Source organism: Oncorhynchus clarkii, unplaced genomic scaffold (assembly GCF_045791955.1).
Source record: "Oncorhynchus clarkii lewisi isolate Uvic-CL-2024 unplaced genomic scaffold, UVic_Ocla_1.0 unplaced_contig_9092_pilon_pilon, whole genome shotgun sequence".
Classification (NCBI taxonomy): Eukaryota; Metazoa; Chordata; class Actinopteri; order Salmoniformes; family Salmonidae; genus Oncorhynchus; species Oncorhynchus clarkii.
Genome location: NW_027258060.1, coordinates 132,501 through 152,679, shown reverse-complemented (window position 1 = coordinate 152,679; position 20,179 = coordinate 132,501). Strand labels below are relative to the sequence as shown.

Here is a 20,179-nt window from a genome sequence, read left to right as displayed (position 1 = left end):
ACTGCTGTTGTAGTCGTACTGTCTGTCCCACAGAGGCCATTATCAGCAACCATCAGTCCTCAACTGACAGCTTCATTAAATAGTACCCGCAAAACACCAGTCTCAACGTCAACAGTGAAGAGGCGACTCTGGGATGCTGGCCTTCTAGGCAGAGTTCCTCTGTCCAGGCTCAACGTCAACAGTGAAGAGGCGACTCTGGGATGCTGGCCTTCTAGGCAGAGTTCCTCTGTCCAGTCTCAACGTCAACAGTGAAGAGGCGACTCTCGGATGCTGGCCTTCTAGGCAGAGTTCCTCTGTCCAGGCTCAACGTCAACAGTGAAGAGGCGACTCTGGGATGCTGGCCTTCTAGGCAGAGTTCCTCTGTCCAGGCTCAACGTCAACAGTGAAGAGGCGACTCTGGGATGCTGGCCTTCTAGGCAGAGTTCCTCTGTCCAGTCTCAACGTCAACAGTGAAGAGGCGACTCTCGGATGCTGGCCTTCTAGGCAGAGTTCCTCTGTCCAGGCTCAACGTCAACAGTGAAGAGGCGACTCTGGGATGCTGGCCTTCTAGGCAGAGTTCCTCTGTCCAGTCTCAACGTCAACAGTGAAGAGGCGACTCTGGGATGCTGGCCTTCTAGGCAGAGTTCCTCTGTCCAGGCTCAACGTCAACAGTGAAGAGGCGACTCTCGGATGCTGGCCTTCTAGGCAGAGTTCCTCTGTCCAGTCTCAACGTCAACAGTGAAGAGGCGACTCTGGGATGCTGGCCTTCTAGGCAGAGTTCCTCTGTCCAGGGTCTGTGTTCTTTTGCCCATCTTAATCTTTTATTTTCATTTGCAACTCTGCCTAGAAGGCCAGCCTCCCGGAGTCGCCTCTTCACTGTTGACGTTGAGACTGGACAGAGGAACTCTGCCTAGAAGGCCAGCATCCCAGAGTCGCCTCTTCACGTTGACACTGGTGTTTTGCGGGTACTATTTAATGAAGCTGCCAGTTGAGGACTGATGGTTGCTAATAATGGGCCTCTGTACACCTATGTAGATATTCCATAAAAAATCAGCCGTTTCCAGCTACAATATTCATTTACAACATTAACAATGTCTACAATTTATTTCTGATCAATGTGATGTTATTTTAATGGACACAATAATTGCTTTTATTTAAAAAACAGGGATATTTCTAAGATACTCCAAACTTTTGAACGATAGTGTATAAATACTGGAACTCAGCTGTTGGTTGTGTTGACAGTCATACAAGAGACTAAGCTCAGTGGAACTCAGCTGTTGGTTGTGTTGACAGTCATACAAGAGACTAAGCTCAGTGGAACTCAGCTGTTGGTGGTGTTGACAGTCACACAAGAGACTAAGCTCCGTGGAACTCAGTTGTTGGTGGCGTTGACAGTCACACCAGAGACTAAGCTCAGTGGAACTCAGTTGTTGGTGGTGTTGACAGTCACACCAGAGACTAAGCTCAATGGAACTCAGTTGTTGGTGGTGTTGACAGTCACACAAGAGACTAAGCTCAGTGGAACTCAGCTGTTGGTGGTGTTGACAGTCACACCAGAGACTAAGCTCAGTGGAACTCAGTTGTTGGTGGTGTTGACAGTCACACCAGAGACTAAGCTCAGTGGAACTCAGTTGTTGGTGGTGTTGACAGTCACACCAGAGACTAAGCTCAATGGAACTCAGTTGTTGGTGGTGTTGACAGTCACACCAGAGACTAAGCTCAGTGGAACTCAGTTGTTGGTGGTGTTGACAGTCACACCACAGACTAAGCTCAGTGGAACTCAGTTGTTGGTGGTGTTGACAGTCACACCAGAGACTAAGCTCAGTGGAACTCAGTTGTTGGTGGTGTTGACAGTCACACCAGAGACTAAGCTCAGTGGAACTCAGTTGTTGGTGGTGTTGACAGTCACATCAGAGACTAAGCTCAGTGGAACTCAGTTGTTGGTGGTGTTGACAGTCACACCAGAGACTAAGCTCAATGGAACTCAGTTGTTGGTGGTGTTGACAGTCACACAAGAGACTAAGCTCAGTGGAACTCAGTTGTTGGTGGTGTTGACAGTCACATCAGAGACTAAGCTCAGTGGAACTCAGTTGTTGGTGGTGTTGACAGTCACACCAGAGACTAAGCTCAGTTTTCCTCTTTTCTTACTGCAGTGGTTTGGTGACCTGGTAACCCCCGTGTGGTGGGAGGATGTCTGGCTGAAGGAAGGCTTCGCCCACTTCTTTGAGTACGTTGGAACGGACTTCCTCTTCCCCAAATGGAACATGGTAAGATCTTTATTGTGTTGTAAAGATAGTGAAAGATTACAATACCTTGTAATTACACTGTGACTAATTTAACCACCCTAAATGACTTTACTTCTGATCTTATCTGAGCATTAGAACAGTTGCATGGGCTAATGACTCTGTCAGCTGGAACAAAGACAGTTTATTATGTCTGTCAGTTTGAACAAAGACAAGGAACAGTTTATTATAATGACTGTCAGCTGGAACAAAGACAAGGAACAGTTTATTATAATGACTCTGTCAGCTGGAACAAAGACAAGGAACAGTTTATTATAATGTCTGTCAGCTGGAACAAAGACAAGGAACAGTTTATTATAATGACTGTCAGCTGGAACAAAGACAAGGAACAGTTTATTATAATGACTGTCAGCTGGAACAAAGACAAGGAACAGTTTATTATAATGACTCTGTCAGTTGGAACAAAGACAAGGAACAGTTTATTATAATGACTGTCAGTTGGAACAAAGAAAAGGAACAGTTTATTATAATGACTGTCAGCTGGAACAAAGACAAGGAACAGTTTATTATAATGACTGTCAGCTGGAACAAAGACAAGGAACAGTTTATTATAATGACTCTGTCAGTTGGAACAAAGACAAGGAACAGTTTATTATAATGACTGTCAGCTGGAACAAAGACAAGGAACAGTTTATTATAATGACTCTGTCAGTTGGAACAAAGACAAGGAACAGTTTATTATAATGACTCTGTCAGTTGGAACAAAGACAAGGAACAGTTTATTATAATGACTGTCAGTTGGAACAAAGACAAGGAACAGTTTATTATAATGACTGTCAGCTGGAACAAAGACAAGGAACAGTTTATTATAATGACTCTGTCAGTTGGAACAAAGACAAGGAACAGTTTATTATAATGACTGTCAGCTGGAACAAAGACAAGGAACAGTTTATTATAATGACTCTGTCAGTTGGAACAAAGACAAGGAACAGTTTATTATAATGACTGTCAGCTGGAACAAAGACAAGGAACAGTTTATTATAATGTCTGTCAGCTGGAACAAAGACAAGGAACAGTTTATTATAATGACTGTCAGCTGGAACAAAGACAAGGAACAGTTTATTATAATGACTGTCAGCTGGAACAAAGACAAGGAACAGTTTATTATAATGACTCTGTCAGTTGGAACAAAGACAAGGAACAGTTTATTATAATGACTGTCAGTTGGAACAAAGAAAAGGAACAGTTTATTATAATGACTGTCAGCTGGAACAAAGACAAGGAACAGTTTATTATAATGACTGTCAGCTGGAACAAAGACAAGGAACAGTTTATTATAATGACTCTGTCAGTTGGAACAAAGACAAGGAACAGTTTATTATAATGACTGTCAGCTGGAACAAAGACAAGGAACAGTTTATTATAATGACTCTGTCAGTTGGAACAAAGACAAGGAACAGTTTATTATAATGACTCTGTCAGTTGGAACAAAGACAAGGAACAGTTTATTATAATGACTGTCAGTTGGAACAAAGACAAGGAACAGTTTATTATAATGACTGTCAGCTGGAACAAAGACAAGGAACAGTTTATTATAATGACTCTGTCAGTTGGAACAAAGACAAGGAACAGTTTATTATAATGACTGTCAGCTGGAACAAAGACAAGGAACAGTTTATTATAATGTGTGTCAGCTGGAACAAAGACAAGGAACAGTTTATTATAATGACTGTCAGCTGGAACAAAGACAAGGAACAGTTTATTATAATGACTGTCAGTTGGAACAAAGACAAGGAACAGTTTAGTATAATGACTGTCAGTTGGAACAAAGACAAGGAACAGTTTATTATAATGACTGTCAGTTGGAACAAAGACAAGGAACAGTTTATTATAATGACTGTCAGCTGGAACAAAGACAAGGAACAGTTTATTATAATGACTATGTCAGCTGGAACAAAGACAAGGAACAGTTTATTATAATGACTGTCAGTTGGAACAAAGACAAGGAACAGTTTATTTTAATGTCAGTCAGTTGGAACAAAGACAAGGAACAGTTTATTATAATGACTCTGTCAGCTGGAACAAAGACAAGGAACAGTTTATTATAATGACTATGTCAGCTGGAACAAAGACAAGGAACAGTTTATTATAATGACTGTCAGTTGGAACAAAGACAAGGAACAGTTTATTATAATGACTCGGTCAGCTGGAACAAAGACAAGGAACAGTTTATTATAATGTGTGTCAGCTGGAACAAAGACAAGGAACAGTTTATTATAATGACTCTGTCAGTTGGAACAAAGACAAATAACAGTTTTTTTTTCTCAATTTACCAAACAAGATACAATAGTATTGACTGATTAGTCTGTCCATACGGTTTACATCTAGCATGGTAAACCATTAACCATCTATTTTTACCATTACATCTAAAACTCTTCAATCTAAATTTGACCCGTTGTTATTCCTTATTCGTCATCGTTTAGGGGCCGATGAGTTCGTTCCAATAAAATCATCCGTCATAAAGAGTTTGGTGGGGGCGGAACAAAATGCTGTTTGTTAAAAGTCACTTCCAGTTTCCAGACGGAGATGTACTTATGCTAATGTAGAAAAACAGTTTGTTTCCATGCATTTCCAATTTATCTCTAGGTAAAAACTGAACAGTGACAGGCCACATAAATCTTGCGTTGGGGTAGTAATTTACACTGATTTCATCTCAGTAGCCATGGCAGTATTTGAATTGAAAGTCGTGCCCGTTCCCTGTGGGGGGACTCATTGAAGACGCATATCTCAAAGCCTGACTGCTAGGACACTAGGCACGCAGTGCAACGCACTGGACTGGACTCTACCATCACACAGTAACAATATCACACTGGACTGGACTTTACCATCAAACAGGACCAATATCACACTGGACTGGACTGTACCATCACACAGTACCAATATCACACTGGACTGGACTGTACCATCAAACAGGACCAATATCACACTGGACTGTACCATCACACAGTACCAATATCACACTGGACTGTACCATCACACAGTACCAATATCACACTGGACTGGACTGGACCATCAAACAGGACCAATATCACACTGGACTGGACCATCACACAGTACCAATATCACACTGGACTTTACCATCACACAGGACCAATATCACACTGGACTGGACTGTACCAATATCACACTGGACTGGACTGGACCATCAAACAGGACCAATATCACACTGGACTGGACCATCAAACAGGACCAATATCACACTGGACTGTACCATCACACAGTACCAATATCACACTGGACTGGACCATCACACAGTACCAATATCACACTGGACTGGACTGTACCATCACACAGTACCAATATCACACTGGACTGGACTGTACCATCACACAGTACCAATATCACACTGGACTGGACTGTACCATCACACAGTACCAATATCACACTGGACTGGACTGTACCATCACACAGTACCAATATCACACTGGACTGGACTGGACCATCAAACAGGACCAATATCACACTGGACTGTACCATCACACAGTACCAATATCACACTGGACTGGACTGTACCATCACACAGTACCAATATCAGACTGGACTGTACCATCACACAGTACCAATATCACACTGGACTGTACCATCACACAGTACCAATATCACACTGGACTGTACCATCACACAGTACCAATATCACACTGGACTGGACTGTACCATCACACAGTACCAATATCACACTGGACTGGACTGTACCATCACACAGTACCAATATCACACTGGACTGGACTGTACCATCACACAGTACCAATATCACACTGGACTGGACTGTACCATCACACAGTACCAATATCACACTGGACTGGACCATCACACAGTACCAATATCACACTGGACTGGACTGTACCATCACACAGTACCAATATCACACTGGACTGGACTGTACCATCACACAGTACCAATATCACACTGGACTGGACTGTACCATCACACAGGACCAATATCGCACTGGACTGGACTGTACCATCACACAGTACCAATATCACACTGGACTGGACTGTTCCACCACACAGGACCAATATCACACTGGACTGGACTTTACCATCACACAGTACCAATATCACACTGGACTGGACTGGACTATACCACCACACAGGACCAATATCACACTGGACTGGACTATACCACCACACAGGACCAATATCACACTGGACTGGACTGTTCCACCACACAGTACCAATATCACACTGGACTGTACCATCACACAGTACCAATATCACACTGGACTGGACTGTACCATCACACAGTTCCAATATCACACTGGACTGGACTGTACCATCACACAGTACCAATATCACACTGGACTGGACTGTACCATCACACAGTACCAATATCACACTGGACTGGACTGTACCATCACACAGTACCAATATCACACTGGACTGGACTGTACCACCTCACAGTACCATCACACAGGACCAATGTCACACTGGACTGGACTGTACCATCACACAGTACCAATATCACACTGGACTGGACTGTACCATCACACAGTACCAATATCACACTGGACTGGACTTTACCATCACACAGTACCAATATCACACTGGACTGGACTGTACCATCACACAGGACCAATATCACACTGGACTGGACTGTACCATCAAACAGGACCAATATCACACTGGACTGGACTGTACCATCACACAGTACCAATATCACACTGGACTGGACTGTACCATCAAACAGGACCAATATCACACTGGACTGGACTATCACACAGTACCAATATCACACTGGACTGGACTGTACCATCAAACAGGACCAATATCACACTGGACTGGACTGTACCATCACACAGGACCAATATCACACTGGACTGGACTGTACCATCACACAGTACCAATATCACACTGGACTGGACTATCACACAGTACCAATATCACACTGGACTGGACTTTACCATCACACAGGACCAATATCACACTGGACTGGACTGTACCATCACACAGTACCAATATCACACTGGACTGGACTATCACACAGTACCAATATCACACTGGACTGGACTGTACCATCAAACAGGACCAATATCACACTGGACTGGACTGTACCATCACACAGGACCAATATCACACTGGACTGGACTGTACCATCACACAGTACCAATATCACACTGGACTGGACTGTACCATCACACAGTACCAATATCACACTGGACTGGACCATACCACCACACAGTACCAATATCACACTGGACTGGACTGTACCATCACACAGTACCAATATAACACTGGACTGGACTGTACCATCACACAGTACCAATATTACACTGGACTGGACTGTACCATCACACAGTACCAATATCACACTGGACTGGACTGTACCATCACACAGTACCAATATCACACTGGACTGGACTTTACCATCACACAGTACCAATATCACACTGGACTGGACTGTACCATCACACAGTACCAATATCACACTGGACTGGACTGTACCATCACACAGTACCAATATCACACTGGACTGGACTTTACCATCACACAGTACCAATATCACACTGGACTGGACTGTACCATCACACAGTACCAATATCACACTGGACTGTACCATCACACAGTACCAATATCACACTGGACTGGACTGTACCTTCACACAGTACCAATATTACACTGGACTGTACCACCTCGCAGTACCAATATCACACTGGACTGGACTGTACCATCACACAGTTCCAATATCACACTGGACTGGACTGTACCATCACACAGTACCAATATCACACTGGACTGGACTGGAATATCACACAGTACCAATATCACACTGGACTGTACCATCACACAGTACCAATATCACACTGGACTAGACTGTATTATCGAACAGTACCAATATCACACTGGACTGTACCATCACACGGTACCAATATCACACTGGACTAGACTGTATTATCACACAGTACCAATATCACACTGGACTGTACCATCACACAGTACCAATATCACACTGGACTGTACCACCTCGCAGTACCAATATCACACTGGACTGGACTGTACCATCACACAGTTCCAATATCACACTGGACTGGACTGTACCATCACACAGGACCAATATCACACTGGACTGGACTGTACCATCACACAGTACCAATATCACACTGGACTGGACTGTACCATCACACAGTACCAATATCACACTGGACTGGACTGTACCATCACACAGTTCCAATATCACACTGGACTGGACTGTACCATCACACAGTACCAATATTACACTGGACTGTACCATCACACAGTACCAATATCACACTGGACTGGACTGTACCATCACACAGTACCAATATCACACTGGACTGTACCATCACACAGTACCAATATCACACTGGACTGTACCATCACACAGTACCAATATCACACTGGACTGGACCATCACACAGTACCAATATTACACTGGACTGTACCATCACACAGTACCAATATCACACTGGACTGGACTGTACCATCACACAGTACCAATATCACACTGGACTGGACTTTACCATCACACAGTACCAATATCACACTGGACTGGACTGTACCATCACACAGTACCAATATCACACTGGACTGGACTGTACCATCACACAGTACCAATATCACACTGGACTGGACTGTACCATCACACAGTACCAGTATCACACTGGACTGTACCATCACACAGTACCAATATCACACTGGACTAGACTGTACCATCACACAGTACCAATATCACACTGGACTGGACTGTACCATCACACAGTACCAATATCACACTGGACTGGACTGTACCATCAAACAGGACCAATATCACACTGGACTGGACTGTATTATCACACAGTACCAATATCACACTGGACTGTACCATCACACAGTACCAATATCACACTGGACTGGACTGTACCATCACACAGTACCAATATCAGACTGGACTGGACTGTACCATCACACAGTACCAATATCACACTGGACTGTACCATCACACAGTACCAATATCACACTGGACTGTACCATCACACAGTACCAATATCACACTGGACTGGACTGTACCATCACACAGTACCAATATCACACTGGACTGTACCATCACACAGTACCAATATCACACTGGACTGTACCATCACACAGTACCAATATCACACTGGACTGGACTGTACCAATATCACACTGGACTGGACTGTACCAATATCACAGTTGGCTGGACTGTACCATCACGCAGTACCAATATCACAGTGGACTGGACTGCTGTATCTCCTGTGTTAATGTGACACCAATGCTATCTATCAATGAGAGTGACCACTACATTACACTAAAAGGGCTACAAGCCATTCCTCTATTCCAATATCTCTTCAAATATCCCCATTAGCATAGCACTTACAATGAAGCAATGTATGGGATATTGGCCATGCATTCTAAGTTGTGTGTTAGTATTGGATATTGGCCATGCATTCTAAGTTGTGTGTTAGTATTGGATATTGGCCATGCATTCTAAGTTGTGTGTTAGTATTGGATATTGGCCATGCCTTCTAAGTTGTGTGTTAGTATGGGATATTGGCCATGCATTCTAAGTTGTGTGTTAGTATGGGATATTGGCCATGCATTCTAAGTTGTGTGTTAGTATTGGATATTGGCCATGCATTCTAAGTTGTGTGTTAGTATTGGATATTGGCCATGCCTTCTAAGTTGTGTGTTAGTATGGGATATTGGCCATGCCTTCTAAGTTGTGTGTTAGTATTGGATATTGGCCATGCATTCTAAGTTGTGTGTTAGTATTGGATATTGGCCATGCATTCTAAGTTGTGTGTTAGTATGGGATATTGGCCATGCCTTCTAAGTTGTGTGTTAGTATTGGATATTGGCCATGCATTCTAAGTTGTGTGTTAGTATGGGATATTGGCCATGCATTCTAAGTTGTGTGTTAGTATTGGATATTGGCCATGCCTTCTAAGTTGTGTGTTGGTATGGGATATTGGCCATGCCTTCTAAGTTGTGTGTTGGTATGGGATATTGGCCATGCCTTCTAAGTTGTGTGTTGGTATGGGATATTGGCCATGCCTTCTAAGTTGTGTGTTGGTATGGGATATTGGCCATGCCTTCTAAGTTGTGTGTTGGTATGGGATATTGGCCATGCCTTCTAAGTTGTGTGTTAGTATGGGATATTGGCCATGCATTCTAAGTTGTGTGTTGGTATGGGATATTGGCCATGCATTCTAAGTTGTGTGTTAGTATGGGATATTGGCCATGCCTTCTAAGTTGTGTGTTAGTATGGGATATTGGCCATGCATTCTAAGTTGTGTGTTGGTATGGGATATTGGCCATGCATTCTAAGTTGTGTGTTGGTATGGGATATTGGCCATGCATTCTAAGTTGTGTGTTGGTATGGGATATTGGCCATGCATTCTAAGTTGTGTGTTAGTATGGGATATTGGCCATGCATTCTAAGTTGAGTGTTGGTATGGGATATTGGCCATGCATTCTAAGTTGTGTGTTAGTATTGGATATTGGCCATGCCTTCTAAGTTGTGTGTTGGTATGGGATATTGGCCATGCCTTCTAAGTTGTGTGTTAGTATGGGATATTGGCCATGCCTTCTAAGTTGTGTGTTAGTATTGGATATTGGCCATGCATTCTAAGTTGTGTGTTAGTATGGGATATTGGCCATGCATTCTAAGTTGTGTGTTAGTATGGGATATTGGCCATGCATTCTAAGTTGTGTTTTAGTATGGGATATTGGCCATGCCTTCTAAGTTGTGTGTTAGTATGGGATATTGGCCATGCCTTCTAAGTTGTGTGTTAGTATGGGATATTGGCCATGCCTTCTAAGTTGTGTGTTAGTATGGGATATTGGCCATGCATTCTAAGTTGTGTGTTAGTATGGGATATTGGCCATGCCTTCTAAGTTGTGTGTTAGTATGGGATATTGGCCATGCATTCTAAGTTGTGTGTTAGTATGGGATATTGGCCATGCCTTCTAAGTTGTGTGTTAGTATGGGATATTGGCCATGCATTCTAAGTTGTGTGTTAGTATGGGATATTGGCCATGCATTCTAAGTTGTGTGTTAGTATTGGATATTGGCCATGCCTTCTAAGTTGTGTGTTAGTATGGGATATTGGCCATGCATTCTAAGTTGTGTGTTAGTATGGGATATTGGCCATGCATTCTAAGTTGTGTGTTAGTATGGGATATTGCTACGTTGGTACATAGGTTTTGTTCTTTCTATGGTTTGACTGCTAGTTCCTAAATATTGTTTCTCTCACGCAACGGACACTATTCATTCATTCCAGCCTGAGAGCAAACCCTCAAACAAGTTTTATATATTTTGTACATAACCCATGTTCAGCCGTAACCCCAGCTAGCTAGCTGACTGATGTTGATTTGTGCATAACCCATGTTCAGCCCATACCCCAGCTAGCTAGTTGACTGATGTTGGTATGTACATAACCCATACTCAGCCGTAACCCCAGCTAACTAGCTGACTGATGTTGGTATGTACATAACCCATACTCAGCCGTAACCCCAGCTAACTAGCTGACTGATGTTGGTATGTACATAACCCATACTCAGCCGTAACCCCAGCTAACTAGCTGACTGATGTTGGTATGTACATAACCCGTACTCAGCCGTAACCCCAGCTAGCTAGCTGACTGATGTTGGTATGTACATAACCCATACTCAGCCGAAACCCCAGCTAACTAGCTGACTGATGTTGGTATGTACATAACCCGTACTCAGCCGTAACCCCAGCTAGCTAGCTGACTGATGTTGGTATGTACATAACCCATACTCAGCCGAAACCCCAGCTAACTAGCTGACTGATGTTGGTATGTACATAACCCGTACTCAGCCGTAACCCCAGCTAGCTAGCTGACTGATGTTGGTACGTACATAACCCGTACTCAGCCGTAACCCCAGCTAACTAGCTGACTGATACGTGATCTTCACTTCTTGCTGGAATGTAATGCAAACGTAGAGATATTATAGTAAAGCCCCATTCACAGGAAAGGCCAATGATACCCATGCAATTAATGCAAACATTAATGATGAACAATTATGCGAATCATACACTTCACGCTCCTATTCGTTCTCCCCCTGAACGAGCTGCGTTTGTGGTTGGATTAGAGATACGTTGAGTCTAACCTGGTTAATGACGTTTGTTCGATTACAGGAGTATTAGCCTGACAAAGAACAGCGTTCAACAGTAATGGAGTCCACAGTGTATCGAAAAAAAACAACAACAACAATTGAATGTGTTTACAGTAAATTGTTATTAAATGTGATATTGAATTTTGCGACGGTATATTATGGATGAAAATCAATTACCCCCCCCCCCCCTTATTACAAACTACCATTGTGATATTTCTTTCATCAACGGAATTTAGATTACTATTTACAATAGAGATTCTATACATTATCTGTCAACCTACTGCTTAACCGAGATGTTGCCAAGGCAACCACAACGTATGGAATGTTAACAGTATCTAGGGAAGACACCCCTGTCTGTTAATTGCTTAAGGGTGTGTTCTAAATGACTCCCTCTTCCCCTACATACACAGAGTGGACAAAACAATAGGAACACCTTCCTGATATTGAGTTGCGCTTTCTTTTTGCCCCTCAGAACAGCCTCAGTTCGTTCGTGGCGTGGGACTCTGCAAGGTGTCAGAACAGCCTCAGTTCGTTCGTGGCGTGGGACTCTGCAAGGTGTTCGAAAGCGTTCCACAGGGATGCTGGCCCATGTCGACTCCAATGCTTCCCACAGTTGTGTCAAATTGTCTGGAATGTCCTTTGGGCGGTGGGCCGTTCGTGATACACACTGAAACTGTTAAGTGTGAAAAAACCTAGGAGTGTTTGCAGTTCTTAACACAAACCGGGAACGCCTGGCACCTACTACCATACCCCGTTCAAAGGCACTTAAAGCTTGTGTCTTAACCGTTCACCCTCTGAATTGTCCACAGACACAATCCATGTCTCAAGGCTAATAACCCCTTCATCTACGCTGATTGATGTGGATTTAACAGGTGACATCAATAAGGGATCATATCTTTCACCTGGATTCACCTGGTCAGTCTATGTCATGAAAATTGCAGGTGTTATTAATGTTTTGTAAACTCAGTGTAGTGCATTTCTTTTGACCAAAGCCCCCTAGGGCTAGTGCACGACATAGGCAATAGGGCTCTGGTCTAAAGTAGTGCACTATATAGGGAATAGGGTGCCATTTGGGAGATAGACGTAGTGTGTTATGCCGCTATGCATATTTTCCAGTCCACTTATTCTCAAGTGTTTCTGCTGTCCAAGGCTAAATAACTCCCTGACACTCAAGTATAGCTAAGAGACGAAGAGAGAGAGAGGAAGAGATATGGCACAGTCTCAGCCAATCATTTCTGTCACATTTGCATTTCCTGTTGTGGCAGTCGTTTCAATCATGGGCTATATTCATTTGGAAATTATCATAGTCCATCCTCCCTCTTTGTGTCCAGAACAAATTTAGAAGCATCTTTCTCTTCTTCTTCGCTCTTCCAGACTTGCAGAACCGCCAGCTAATTGCTCGGCTGCTGAATTTCTAATCACAGAGGGAGCAAAACTCTGTCATCGTCCCAGCAAGGAGTTTTTAAATTGCAGTCAATAAAATATTCATGGTATGGTGAATAGTTTGGACTATCGCCTTTGCTTTCCTTGTGTGGAACAATCACCTAGTCAGAGTGGACCCCCTAATGTATGTCAAATGATTTGCAGTTCTTTAGACAAAACAGGAATCAATTCAGCAGTCCATTTTTTTAAAGGCACTGTGTGGAGAATGGATGATGATGACATCACTGCTAGCTGCCTAGCTTTACCGTCATATATATATATATATATATATATATCGCAGAAAAACAACCCATATAACTCATTCAAAATAAATATATGATCATATCCAGGCATCATCAATATACAAAACATCCCAGTGTAACTGTGTTCCATACTTCAAAACTCTCTTTGTTCTAGAACACAACAACAATATGCTAATCATCACTTCAGTTATTCTCGTCAATTTCAACTCTTTTGTCCCTTTTGTTGATGCGATGACTTTGATGCAGACAGACACAGACCAGGCTTCTCTTAGTGTCCCCAGATGCAACAGCTCTTCGTGGAAAATAAACACCCACAGCAGTTCTATTCACATTAGATAAGACAATCATTAGCATGACAACACGGAACACAATAATAGCCCAGTGTTCCAACCATAGATCAGAATGATTCTAATTCTACTTCTATAGTTCCAACAGCATTGGAAGCCTTTCTCTGACTCTATGACTGCAGGCAGGGCAGTCGTGATACTGGCTTCTGTATTTAGATGAGTTCAGGTGTAAATTGGCTGATGCTTGCTGCATGCCCTCTCTTTTTTTTAGAGGAGGCACGATGCCGACCTCATGCTCTTGAGGAAAGAAAGACAGTGTGTGACTCATTCTGTTTTTTATTCATTGGTAACGTGTCTAAATCAGGAGAAAAATGTGGTCCTGTCTCTCTCTCTGCTTTGTTAAAGAGCAGTCTTGTTACACGGGGATAAACAGATAGGATGACAAGAGACTTCAAGTATTAATATTCACACATTCAGTTTTCTAAAGTTCTCAGAAGTGCACAGTTTTCAGCAAACCCTTTACCCTTGCTGATCAGAGATATCTCAACACTAAGTCAGACAGACAAATGTAACGTCTGCTTCCAACTCACACACTCAAACATGTATATCCCCTGAACCCAGCCCACTTTCCAGCTCACACCCTCAAACACGTATATCCCCTGAACCCAGCCCACTTTCCAGCTCACAACCTCAAACACGTATATCCCCTGAACCCAGCCCACTTTCCAGCTCACACCCTCAAACACGTATATCCCCTGAACCCAGCCCACTTTCCAGCCCACTTTCCAGCTCACACCCTCAAACACGTATATCCCCTGAACCCAGCTCACTTTCCAGCTCACAACCTCAAACACGTATATCCCCTGAACCCAGCCCACTTTCCAGCTCACACCCTCAAACACGTATATCCCCTGAACCCAGCCCACTTTCCAGCTCACACCCTCAAACACGTAGATCCCCTGAACCCAGCCCACTTTCCAGCTCACACCCTCAAACACGTGTATCCCCTGAACCCAGCTCACTTTCCAGCTCACACCCTCAAACACGTATATCCCCTGAACCCAGCCCACTTTCCAGCCCACTTTCCAGCTCACACCCTCAAACACGTATATCCCCTGAACCCAGCCCACTTTCCAGCCCACTTTCCAGCTCACACCCTCAAACACGTATATCCCCTGAACCCAGCCCACTTTCCAGCCCACTTTCCAGCTCACACCCTCAAACATGTATATCCCCTGAACCCAGCCCACTTTCCAGCTCACACCCTCAAACACGTATATCCCCTGAACCCAGCCCACTTTCCAGCTCACACCCTCAAACATGTAAATCCCCTGAACCCAACCCACTTTCCAGCCCACTTTCCAACTCACCCTCAAACACATATATCCCCTGAACCCAACCCACTTTCCAGCCCACTTTCCAGCTCACACCCTCAAACATCTAAATCCCCTGAACCCAACCCAGGGATGTTCTCTTGATAAGTGTGAATTTGACCATTTTCCTGTCCTGCTGAGCATTCAAAATGTAACAAGTACTTTTAGGTGTCAGGAGAAAATGTACGGAGTAAAAAGTACATTATTTTCTTTAGGATTGTATAGTGAAGTAAAAGTAAAAGTTGTCCAAAATATAAATAGTAAAGTACAGATACCAACAAAAACACGACTTAAGTAGTACTTTAAAGTATTACACCACTGGATGTCATACAAGCGAGACAAACACCTGTGAGTCCAAAGTTGCAGTTCACATTTCTATATCAGACAACTCATGTCATGTACAGTGTCAACGTTTATCATCACTATGTTTGATGTGCAGTTATCAGGTGACATGGGGTCCCACCCTGGGTTGTTGTGAACAGAAGGAGTCTGTTTGATGAACAGTTACCAGGTGACATGGGGTCCCACCCTGGGTTGTTGTGAACAGAAGGAGTCTGTTTGATGAACAGTTACCAGGTGACATGGGGTCACACCCTGGGTTGTTGTGAACAGAAGGAGTCTGTTTGATGAACAGTTATCAGGTGACATGGGGTCCCACCCTGGGTTGTTGTGAACAGAAGGAGTCTGTTTGATGAACAGTTACCAGGTGACACGGGGTCCCACCCTGGGTTGTTGTGACTTCCGGCGCCGACAGAGATGGCCGCCTCGCTTCGCGTTCCTAGGAAACTATGCAGTTTTTTGTTTTTTTACGTGTTATTTCTTACATTAGTACCCCAGGTCATCTTAGGTTTCATCACATACAGTCGAGAAGAACTACTGAATATAAGATCAGCGTCAACTCACCATCAGTACGACCAAGAATACGCTTTTCGCGACGCGGATCCTGTGCTCTGCCTTACAAACAGGACAACGGAGTGGATCCCATGCAGCGACCCAAAAAAATGACTCCGAAAAAGAGGGAAACGAGGCGGTCTTCTGGTCAGACTCCGGAGACGGGCACATCGTGCACCATTCCCTAGCATTCTTCTTGCCAATGTCCAGTCTCTTGACAACAACGTTGATGAAATCCGAGCAAGGGTAGCATTCCAGAGGGACATCAGAGACTGTAACGTTCTTTGCTTCACGGAAACGTGGCTTACTGGAGAGACGCTATCCGAAGCGGTGCAGCCAACAGGTTTCTCCACGCATCGCGCAGACAGGAAAAAACATCTTTCTGGTAAAAAGAGGGGCGGGGGCGTATGCCTTATGACTAACGTGACATGGTGTGATGAAAGAAACATACAGGAACTCAAATCCTTCTGTTCACCTGATTTAGAATTCCTCACAATCAAATGTAGACCGCATTATCTACCAAGAGAATTCTCTTCGATTATAATCACAGCCGTATATATCCCCCCCCAAGCAGACACATCGTTGGCTCTGAATGAACTTTATTTGACTCTTTGCAAACTGGAAACCATTTATCCGGAGGCTGCATTCATTGTAGCTGGGGATTTTAACAAGGCTAATCTGAAAACAAGACTCCCCAAATTTTATCAGCATATCGATTGCGCAACCAGGGGTGGAAAGACCTTGGATCATTGTTACTCTAACTTCCGCGACGCGTATAAGGCCCTGCCCCGCCCCCCTTTCGGAAAAGCTGACCACGACTCCATTTTGTTGATCCCTGCCTACAGACAGAAACTAAAACAAGAGGAGGCTCCCACGCTGAGGTCTGTCCAACGCTGGTCCGAACAAGCTGACTCCACACTCCAAGACTGCTTCCATCACGTGGACTGGGACATGTTTCGTATTGCGTCAGACAACATCATTGACGAATACGCTGATTCGGTGTGCGAGTTCATTAGAACGTGCGTTGAAGATGTCGTTCCCATAGCAACGATTAAAACATTCCCTAACCAGAAACCGTGGATTGATGGCAGCATTCGTGTGAAACTGAAAGCGCGAACCGCTGCTTTTAATCAGGGCAAGGTGTCTGGTAACATGACCGAATACAAACAGTGCAGCTATTCCCTCCGCAAGGCTATCAAACAAGCTAAGCGTCAGTACAGAGACAAAGTCGAATCTCAATTCAACGGCTCAGACACAAGAGGCATGTGGCAGGGTCTACAGTCAATCACGGACTACAGGAAGAAATCCAGCCCAGTCACGGACCAGGATGTCCTGCTCCCAGGCAGACTAAATAACTTTTTTGCCCGCTTTGAGGACAATACAGTGCCACTGACACGGCCTGCAACGAAAACTTGCGGTCTCTCCTTCACTGCAGCCGAGGTGAGTAAGACATTTAAACGTGTTAACCCTCGCAAGGCTGCAGGCCCAGACGGCATCCCCAGCCGCGCCCTCAGAGCATGCGCAGACCAGCTGGCCGGTGTGTTTACGGACATATTCAATCAATCCCTATACCAGTCTGCTGTTCCCACATGCTTCAAGAGGGCCACCATTGTTCCTGTTCCCAAGAAAGCTAAGGTAACTGAGCTAAACGACTACCGCCCCGTAGCACTCACTTCCGTCATCATGAAGTGCTTTGAGAGACTAGTCAAGGACCATATCACCTCCACCCTACCTGACACCCTAGACCCACTCCAATTTGCTTACCGCCCAAATAGGTCCACAGACGATGCAATCTCAACCACACTGCACAATGCCCTAACCCATCTGGACAAGAGGAATACCTATGTGAGAATGCTGTTCATTGACTACAGCTCGGCATTCAACACCATAGTACCCTCCAAGCTCGTCATCAAGCTCGAGACCCTGGGTCTCGACCCCGCCCTGTGCAACTGGGTACTGGACTTCCTGACGGGCCGCCCCCAGGTGGTGAGGGTAGGCAACAACATCTCCTCCCCGCTGATCCTCAACACTGGGGCCCCACAAGGGTGCGTTCTGAGCCCTCTCCTGTACTCCCTGTTCACCCACGACTGCGTGGCCACGCACGCCTCCAACTCAATCATCAAGTTTGCGGACGACACAACAGTGGTAGGCTTGATTACCAACAACAACGAGACGGCCTACAGGGAGGAGGTGAGGGCCCTCGGAGTGTGGTGTCAGGAAAATAACCTCACACTCAACGTCAACAAAACTAAGGAGATGATTGTGGACTTCAGGAAACAGCAGAGGGAACACCCCCCTATCCACATCGATGGAACAGTAGTGGAGAGGGTAGCAAGTTTTAAGTTCCTCGGCATACACATCACAGACAAACTGAATTGGTCCACTCACACAGACAGCATTGTGAAGAAGGCGCAGCAGCGCCTCTTCAACCTCAGGAGGCTGAAGAAATTTGGCTTGTCACCAAAAGCACTCACAAACTTCTACAGATGCACAATCGAGAGCATCCTGGCGGGCTGTATCACCGCCTGGTATGGCAACTGCTCCGCCCTCAACCGTAAGGCTCTCCAGAGGGTAGTGAGGTCTGCACAACGCATCACCGGGGGCAAACTACCTGCCCTCCAGGACACCTACACCACCCGATGTCACAGGAAGGCCATAAAGATCATCAAGGACATCAACCACCCGAGCCACTGCCTGTTCACCCCGCTATCATCCAGAAGGCGAGGTCAGTACAGGTGCATCAAAGCTGGGACCGAGAGACTGAAAAACAGCTTCTATCTCAAGGCTATCAGACTGTTAAACAGCCACCACTAACATTGAGTGGCTGCTGCCAACACACTGACACTGACTCAACTCCAGCCACTTTAATAATGGGAATTGATGGGAAATGATGTAAATATATCACTAGCCACTTTAAACAATGCTACCTTATATAATGTTACTTACCCTACATTATTCATCTCATAGGCATACGTATATACTGTACTCTATATCATCGACTGTATCCTTATGTAATACATGTATCACTAGCCACTTTAACTATGCCACTTTGTTTACATACTCATCTCATATGTATATACTGTACTCGATACAATCTACTGTATCTGCCTATGCTGCTCTGTACCATCACTCATTCATATATCCTTATGTACATATTCTTTATCCCCTCACACTGTGTACAAGACAGTAGTTTTGGAACTGTTAGTTAGATTACTTGTTGGTTATTACTGCATTGTCGGAACTAGAAGCACAAGCATTTCGCTACACTCGCATTAACATCTGCTAACCATGTGTATGTGACAAATAAAATTTGATTTGATTTGATTTTGAACAGAAGGAGTCTGTTTGATGAACAGTTACCAGGTGACACGGGGTCACACCCTGGGTTGTTGTGAACAGAATGAGTCTGTTTGATGAACAGTTACCAGATGACATGGGGTCACACCCTGGGTTGTTGTGAACAGAATGAGTTTATGTTTGATGAACAGTTACCAGATGACATGGGGTCACACCCTGGGTTGTTGTGAACAGAATGAGTCTGTTTGATAAACAGTTACCAGGTGA

The 20,179-nt window shown here is 44.3% G+C and overlaps 1 protein-coding gene across 1 annotated transcript in view; it reads left to right on the top strand.

Moving 5' to 3' along the window:
* Positions 1–2,132: 2,132 nt before the first annotated feature.
* The window catches only part of LOC139394700 (thyrotropin-releasing hormone-degrading ectoenzyme-like), a gene marked incomplete at both ends in the record, with an annotated part of 150,318 nt that continues 132,271 nt past the window's right edge, over positions 2,133–20,179 (top strand). The window contains one exon of the mRNA XM_071142795.1: positions 2,133–2,246. Coding sequence (XP_070998896.1) covers positions 2,133–2,246 — 114 coding nt within the window. The remainder of the gene's footprint in view (positions 2,247–20,179) is intronic.